General features: G+C 42.4%; 1 protein-coding gene across 2 annotated transcripts in view; it reads right to left on the bottom strand.

The window, feature by feature from the left end:
* Positions 1-2,764: 2,764 nt before the first annotated feature.
* Positions 2,765-8,920, bottom strand: part of LOC135698020 (alpha-tocopherol transfer protein-like) — a 29,808-nt gene continuing 23,652 nt past the window's right edge. For both annotated transcript variants that reach the window (XM_065217889.1, XM_065217890.1), the window contains 2 exons: positions 3,982-4,286; positions 2,765-3,907 (listed from right to left, as the gene is read on the bottom strand). In XM_065217889.1, coding sequence (XP_065073961.1) covers positions 3,286-3,907; positions 3,982-4,286 — 927 coding nt within the window. In that variant the 3' untranslated portion in view covers positions 2,765-3,285. The remainder of the gene's footprint in view (positions 3,908-3,981; positions 4,287-8,920) is intronic.

Raw genomic sequence — 8,920 nt, 5'->3', positions numbered from 1 at the left:
TCGCGAGTGAAAATTTTAATTTCTGTTTATTTACGCGGCGATGAGAAGTGCGCTGTTCTATTGTCAGGGTTTTGAGATGTGCATTGCTTTTGTGCACGGAGTGACTTGAAAAAGAAAAGTGCAGAAAAGTGATATTTGGTTGTTGTGTGGTTGGAGTGGAGGGAAAAAAAAATATGCGTGGAAGCATCGGGAATGCGCTCCCGGGTGAAGTGATTTGGTGAGAACGTTCCAGTTGAAGATTGTTGACAAGTGTATTTGTGGTGATGCAAATTATGGTTTAGATGACGCATGGCTTCAAACATTTTGTGTATCCAAATAAAACATATTACATACTAAATACGCACAGAGCATCGTCTGCTGACCATTGCCGCTGGTATATCGTGGGAGTCCCAGGTACCCGGTTCAAGCTTTAGTTGGCGGCGGTGGCTCTTCTTGACCTTCTACCCCCTGAGTAGTTAGTGTGAATAAGGGCGTCTATGTGATGTTTTGCTGTACCTGTTGTGGACATTTAGTGCATCCTGTTCCCTTGACTTGCTGAGGACACCCTGTCTTGCCTCAAAAGTTATCCTTTTTAAAGTACTAGTCTTCACAACATAAAGGGCACCATTACGGAGCATGAGATTTGATCAAATTATTCGCAGTTCTACTTGTCCAACGCCCCCGGCTGGGTGAGGGATAGAGGATGACACACACACACACACACACTTTATCAAATCCAACGATACGTATGGAAAGGTAAATAAATTTAAAATCATCTTTGGCAGAAATAACCATTTTTTGTTCAAGCCCGTTCAGAAAAGAGAGGTAAAGCGTGGGTTGTGCTTAGTAGGACGGAAATTAGATTAAAACCCTACTTTGCCTTTATATCAAATCCATCAATCAGGATGTTTCCCACACATCCGCAAAGATTGACCAGCATTTTCCGAGGGGGGCGACACATCTAATTCTCAAGTTTAGATGCTCAACAAATCTTACACTAGCCAATCAATCTTCGAAAAATCTTCTTTCATTTGTCAGCTACCAACAGCAAAACACAATCTTTTTTGCATCGTAGATAGAGTCGTCCCCCTCGGTATTTTCAGGGTTTTCCTTTTCCTACGCTTTATCAGTTTTTTTGCCTCTGGGATCACTTACAAAATTTCTTGAAATTGCATTGTTACGCGTAACACTATCAAGAACCCCCTCCCTCCCCCTCTACAAAGAGTAGCAGTAACTATTTTCTACACTACCCCTCCCCCTATTGCGATACGTAATTTGTGAATGGACCCGAACTCAAATGTTGTATCACTCTCGAATCGCGCCCGCAAAAGAGCCTAATCTTCTATTGGCTAATGTCAATTAAGGGAGCAGTCTCGAAAATATGGCTGCCCCAGTTGATGGACTGCGTGATAGCTTAGTTCGCAAAGCAATTTAAATTCAGCACAGCTGGTGGTTTTCGGTGACTTTTTGCCTTACTTTCATAACTTTCTTCGAAGAAGGTCTACTTTTAGGTTTTTTTTTTCTCGGAAAATTTAGAAAGAATGCCTATATCAGGTCAGGTTGGGTTGCGGGGTGTGGACGCTGAACCAGATGATGTTTATTTACTCAGAGCTTTGTGTATCGAGACTATCGTCTCGTCCGTTTGCGTGGGACGTTCCGAAGTTCGGTTTGCGAGTGAACCGTAGAATTGGGAGCAGTTGGAGGTGGGAATTAAATAATTAATCGTAGAGTTTAATTCTAATTTAAAATTGTTATTGTTTCTTGCGTCATGTGTTGGTTCGTATCAATTGGAGCTTAGTATTGTTTTGAAATTCGAGGTGCCCATCCTGATATAAAGTGTGTAGCTTTATCGGCAGTGGATTTAAATAGCCACATACAGGTCGGATTCGATTATCAGTAATTGAATGTTGTCTCTTCCATCGCTGATTTCTAGCAAACGACCATTCAATAACGCAAAGTGTGACTATCTTCGGACAAAGAAGACAATCCCCCATTTTTTTTTCATATTCCTGATGTGTACGATTGAGTTGTTGTTTGTGAGAAATCAATGATAGAAGTGACTAGGTCAGTTACCGATAATCGATCCCGACGTGTACGGGATAAAGGTCAGTTATCAGTTTTAAATTAAATTAAAGTTTTAAATAAAAAGCGGCGCCGGTGGTGTAGCGGTAAGCGTGATTACCTCTCACCCCAGCAGGCCTGGGTTCAATCCTAGTCGGCGCCGCCGGGATGTTCTGAGGCATAACATCTCTGATCACGCCATCCTTTTTTTTTTTTTTTTTTCCTTTATTAACGAGACTTTCAGCCTTAGGCTGGTTCATCTCTACTCACGCCATCCTTTGGAAGGGAAGTAAAGCCGTTGGTCCTCGGTTCATGAGTTGATGGGTAGGGTCCAGGTGTGGAAGCTGCCATCTTGGCGTCGGTAGCATTGGTGCTCAGCACGGAAAACAAGATCAACGGAAAACAAATACAAGAAAAAAAAAAGTTTTAAATAATTTTAAATCACCAAATTAACATATTAAAATAATTTTAAATCACTGTTAGGGAGGGTCCATTAATTATGTCACGAAAATTTGGCCCATTTTCAACCCCCCTGCCCCCTTTGTCACATTTGGACCTTAAAAAATTTTGTATGACTCGTCACAGTTTCCATACTTTAGTTCATTGCATAGCTTCATCCAAGATATCAAAAATCAATGCTACGAGCTTTTTTGAAACACTCAGCGTGGTCAGAACTAGATGGGCCAATTTCTTTCAAATTTAACTAAATCACCAGCATCAATCGTTTCCTTTTAAACAAGAAAGTCTTTAATAGCAAATACGTACAAAAAATATAAAACAAAACTGTTACAACAAAAACTGACTGCTCTAAATGATTTCCTTTTCTCGTGACATTTCGATGGATGCCGTGTGAAAGCTGTTGATTAGGGCAACTTTCCGAGACTTGTTATTCCGTTGCGAAATGGAAACATGGGGGACCTAGGGTCCTGAAATCTGACTCTTTTCTAAGCTTTTCAAATAATCGAAAACAAATCACTCGATGAAAGTGTTGAGGATTGGAACTCTCCTTACAAACGTCCTCTTAGAGCGTCCTATTGTATATTTTTTAGTAATTTGGCTAACTAGGTTTGTATGAAAACGTGGAAGGGGTGAAAGGGTTAGATGAGATTGGTTAATTGGATTTTTGTTTTTGCTAATGCGGGTTAATTTGATTTTTTTTTTGGGTTCGGGATGAGTTTTGGTTTCTTGGACGGGGATGAGCGAAGTTCGGTGGATGAACTAATGGACGGTGATGATGATGGGTGTTTAATCGATGGTCAGCTGTCTGAAGGTGCCGTCCATACCGAACAGTTCATCGGCGGTCTTGGGGGCGCCAGGTCTGAGCGATTCGTTGGCCTTGCTCTCTTCCTGTTCTTTGAACCAGGCGGTGTACTCGGACAGCTTGACGCGCCACTGTTCGTTCAGGTCCTTGATCGATCCGGCGTCACCGCCGTACTCGGATGGCAGCATAGCCTTCGGTACGAACTTGTACAGATCTTCCATGCTGCTGTGGATGTGGATACGCTCGCGGATCTTCTCCTTCAGGAAGGGCTTGACAAAGTTGACGATGGTGTCGACGATCGGCGAAACGTTGACCACATGGACTTCCTTCAGTTTAACTGGGTAGGCCTCCTGGACACAGATGAGGAACTTCTTGACCAGTGTGGGAGTGAATTTGGCAAAGTGCGTTGGGGTGGCAACGCTGGCGTCCAGGATGTAGACATCACCGGCGACACCGACGGATTCCTCGGCCAGCCGAATGTCACCGATCATCAGTGTTAGCTTCATTGATTCGATCACGTTCGGGGTGGAGATGTCCTTGTCGGTACCGCGGAGCATCACCACACGGCAACCGGCTGGGGTCAGTCCTGGCAGTGGCGGCATGTGACTAAGAAAGAGAAGATAGAAAGGATCGAACAAATTAGTTGTGGAGGTTGGTAAAAGGGTTGCTGTGAAACTTACACCACATTCAAAACCTCGGACATCTCTTGACGGGTGACATCACGCTCGGTGAAGAACTCCGGCACGGCATTGCGCATGGTGTAGTACATGTCCAGCTTCTGCTTGACGCGCTCCAGGCTGAACTTGCAACCGCGCAGGAAGGTGCGCAGGCGGGCATCGTCCATGTCCTTTGGCAGATGGGGCTGCTTGCCGAGCCATTCGCGGATGATTCCAATGTCGCGATCAATGTCGGCTGGGTTTGCTGGCTCGCGCAACTCCTCCTTGATCTTGGCGCTCAGTTCACCGGATGGCTGGACGAGAGTCATCTATGGAAATTGGAAGCATACAGATGACGTTAGATCTTTCCGATGTGAATATGCAATCAAATGTGTGAGTCTTAGTAGTGATTTCATTAGTAAACAACATTCAGCCTGCCAGGGGTAAAAATATACAACCACTAAACGCACCGCAGGCACAGCCACGCTCTTTGCTGCTAACGTAATTCAATGGAACATTTCGCAATCGTTCAACCCTCAACATTAAAAAGCATGGTGGTGGATGATGATGAAACATCTGGTACCCCACCAGTTCCAGCGCTTGGTTTGCAGTTTGAATCAAAGTTAGTAACGAAGTTGAAGTTGTTTGCTGCAGCAAAGGGTAGACCGCAAGCGAGACAGATCTTCAAAGCGAACAGCTGGGGAGATTTCAACAGCCTCCATTCTCTCGAGAGTCAAGTGGCTGTTTTTGTTACTGTGATGCTTGGAGAGCCGGGCCTGTGTACACACCGTAAACACTTTCGCTTTTCAGGCAGAACGACGTCGTCGTCGTCGTCGTCGTCGTCGTCGTCTAGCCCTTTATCGGGCTTTTGTTGTTGAGATGTTGCCATTTTTAGCCACTTTTCCCGGGATCGGTTGAATGGGAGGGGCAAAGTTGTTTTCCCGAAGGGCTTTTCCTTTTACTTCTTTGTACGGGCATTGATTGATTTTGGATGGAACGTTCGAGGAAATGAAGAAAGATTGCTGTTTTGATGTAGGGTTGGTGAGCCAGCAGTGGAGGAATGAAGACAATCAATTTGTTAAAAAAATATATGAACAATATGCATATAATCTTTTTACTTCAACCTATAGCTTTCAATCTCTATGTTGCTAGAAAAATATAACATTGTGATTAAATTGTATAAATTTTTCGAAAATTAATACGAGAACTGTGCCAGTAGTTGTGGTAGTTGCTTGCTTACTAATGAATTCTACTATTACATGAACACTACCGCAACTAGGTGCAAAGGAGTCAAAATCTTAAGGAAAATGAATTGTTTTCCGTCATTGTTTGGGCTAATTTCAGGTTTCAAGTATGTAAATCTTCTTTATTTTTGGAGAGTTACCTATGAAACACAAATTTATCTGGTTTCCCACCATTATTCTGGCATAGCTAAGTACACCACCATTACTGGAACTGCTACCCTATCTGTTTGCTTGCTATTGTTGTGCGATTTGTGGAGGAAGATCCCGGCGATGAAGCATCTGTGAGCTTTGATAATGGTTTCGTGGATGACAAAGCAAAAACCGGTTGTCAACAAAATCAGGTACAAGGCTCATCAAGTTCAAGTTTGGCAGAAATCGGCTGCCATGGATTATGGCAATGAAATTTTTTGTTTGCTTTGCATTCAACCAGTTAGTTGACTAAATATTCATTGGATGCTAACATTGAACTTTGCATACCGAAAGTCGTTTCGCCCAATCCAATTTGGATGTTGTTTGCTGTTTCGTCAGAAAATTTGCTAAACATCTACCTATCAAGGTTGATTCGTAAGCTTGATGGTGTTCAGCCGTCGCGCTCAACGATTTTTGTCAAACTTACCACACTCGAGAAAGCGTCGAGTTGGCAGTAATGAACCTTTAGTTTTGTTTTACCACGGTCATCATCTAGGGTGTTGCAATTCCCTTCGGTTTAATTACTCCTCATTTTCGGTCATAAACCGCAACCGCCACGTGGTGAGCCAAACTGCTAGTCATCAACCGACGGCGTCATTACGACACAAACCCTCAACGTCTTAACTCTACCTCTGATCTCTCCCTGCACCACGAAGCAGCGAAGAAGCAAGTTGGTCACTGACCATTTCTACATGGTAGGTACAAGATTTCTAGCGCAACTTGCGGTCGTATGACTCACTCACTTCATGTAAGAGCTATATCTTGCGCAACCGGGCAACTTGGACCTTGGACCTGTTGATCCAAGTAAGCATCTTTTAATCACACTTGCAGGTAATGGCGATTATTACTGCGGAGCGCGGTGAGTGAGTGAGTGAGCGAGAAGTTTGGTCAAAAGCGCAAAAAATAATTAGACCATACCGCCTGCTTCGTTGCAAGTTTGTGGCTTCTTCCTCGATGAGGTCTGCTCGTTGCTTTAATTGCGCTGGGAAGGCTCGCGTGCTAATTGTGAGCAAACTGACCAACCGTGTACCGACCTGGCCGAGAAGGTGTGCTACTTGTTATGGCTTGCGTTTCACCTTTCTTTAGCTTTTTCGAGTGTGCTCTTTTTTTTTCATTTTCGAGATGGTGTATCATTTTCCGCACGAGTGTTTTGTGATGCGATTAAATAATTTTTATCGGATTTTCTATTTTTTTTTTTGCTAGCTTCGTCGGGTTTTCCAAATGGGAACGAGGAGAAATTTTGCTCTGTTCGTTTAAAATTAGCAGCTGGAGATTGCGTGTGTCTGCAATCATTACTGAGATTCGATATCTCCGGCTAATATGGTCATGTTGTTTCTTAAACAGCACTCGTCATGGTTGTCCGGAGTGGTCTTATGGTCTTGGTTCATACAAAATATAACTTGTTGCCGACACGATTTGATATTTGGTATCTAGTTCATACGGTTCAAGATTCAGTTGTTTTGCTCGAAACCTCAATTTTTGTCTTAGTCAGGAAGTTTCCATATATACCTAGATTCATGTTAACTATACTTAGATTGGATATGTTATATGATGATCACACTAAATTTATCCTGAACATGCTTCAAATTCGTGGTATTCATGTTCCGCAGAAGCTTATTTAAGGAATGAGCAGGGTTGCCAGGTCATAAAAGCTATGCTGGTTTTTATACTTTCATCACTGACCCTGATGGTTATTTCTCTTTGTTCTTAAAATTAAGAATGTGTTATGAAAAAGTATGGATCATTTGTATGAGATTACAATGCTTGACGATAGATAAGAACATTAACTTCATTTGTTGCTTCTGAATAATTGTCACCTATTTGACAGTTCACACTGGCTCGCAAATGACAAGCACATTGAGAGAGTCCACAATACCCAGCTAAGCATCAACCTGATTAATCCTAATTTTTTCGTAAGTGTCCTTATATTTGAAATAAATACCAGGTAATCCTGGGTATGAGTAATGACAAAATCGTCAGTAGGGTAATATATACACCAACAGAACTAGATGCAACATGCCAAAGTTGGCTAGTTTGTATGAAAATCGGCCTATTGTACTAATTTAAAGGTCACCACTGTATGTATTGCATTAGGTATGATTGTTAACTTTAAGCACACCAAACTTCTCGTCAAAAATTCTACTAATCAATCAATGATAGGGTGCTGAATACTAAGAATAATAAACCATTCATCAGCTTTTAAGCAAACTTGAGAAAAAAGGTTAATTAATGGAGCAATGTTAACCTTAATCAAGTTTTTTCAGTCTGAAGCTAAACTCACTCATTGCGGTTGAATAATTGTATGAAAATTGACTGTGTACACTATGAAAAAACTTTATAATCAGCCTATTGTTAATCAGCTTTCCACACCTTAAATCAGCCAGTGATCAGCCTTTGTTCTTACTGATCAGCTCGGATTTTTTCTTGGGTAAAACGCCAACACTGACTGATGCCGATAAATTAAGCTTTAGAACGTCAGATTAATGTGAAACGCAACGCAATTTTAGGTGCCGAACAGTTTGAACAGGCAAACATTTGCTTAAGCAGCTTAAAAAAAGCTGATTTAGCATTTATGGTCTGTTAACATATGTGCTGGTTCACAATGCTGATTAAACAAAATTGGTTTTATCCGATCAATTTTGTGCCAGAAATCGATGCATTAATGTTAATCAGCACCGAAAACTGTCAGCCGGCGCCGGTGGTGTAGTGGTAAGCGTGACTGCTTTCTAACACCCCAATGGGTCTGGGTTCAATCCCAGCCGAGGTCGGTGGGATTTTTCTGAGGCATAAAAATCTCTGGTCACGTCTTCCTTCGGAAGAGAAGTAAAGCCGTTGGTCCCGGCCCATGTGTGTTGAATGGGTGCGATATCCTACGCAGGTGTGGAAGCTGCCTTCCTGCACACTCGATTGCCGTCAATGGATGGCAATCGATGTCCGTCGGTGATTTGCACTGGATTGCGGAACAGAGACCGACGTTAAATAAAGGAAAAAAAAAGCACCGAAAACTGTTTACATCATGCTAAACGTCGATCAAATTAATGGAAATCATTGAAGTCACTACTTGGCACTTTATCGTCAATATAGAAGCCCATCACAATAATTCGAGCAGCTCCAAACGACTCTACAAAGGAATAAATGTGCTCACCAAATAAGACCCCAAGCAATTATATAAGTTTTATCATGGCATCAGAATGGTTCTGCATTGGCATCGAGCAGCACTTGCAATCATGAGCCAATTCTTGAAGAGCTTGCCAGGTCTGCAAACAGAGCAGAAGTGGAACGGCAGTGGCAACGAAACCACGATCTGGGTAAGCATACGTGTCAGATGGAAATCTAGCTAGAACCAAATCGACTTCAGTAGTCATTTGGGGTAACTGCACGGTTGTCATTTGGGATCACTGCACCATGGAATCTTTGTTTTGATTTTGCATGACGTTTTGAGCTATTTCTAGACCTGTTGTGTACAAATTTATGTATTGATCATTGCATGATCACGTCATCAACACTGTTTTGACAGCTCAGGGAGCTTG

This window comes from Ochlerotatus camptorhynchus, unplaced genomic scaffold (assembly GCF_037179485.1).
Source record: "Ochlerotatus camptorhynchus isolate MF236.1 unplaced genomic scaffold, CSIRO-AGI_Acam_v1.1 ptg000081l, whole genome shotgun sequence".
NCBI classification, from domain to species: Eukaryota; Metazoa; Arthropoda; class Insecta; order Diptera; family Culicidae; genus Ochlerotatus; species Ochlerotatus camptorhynchus.
The sequence above is the reverse complement of the archived record's forward strand: the minus strand, read 5'-3'. Positions and strand labels throughout refer to the sequence as shown.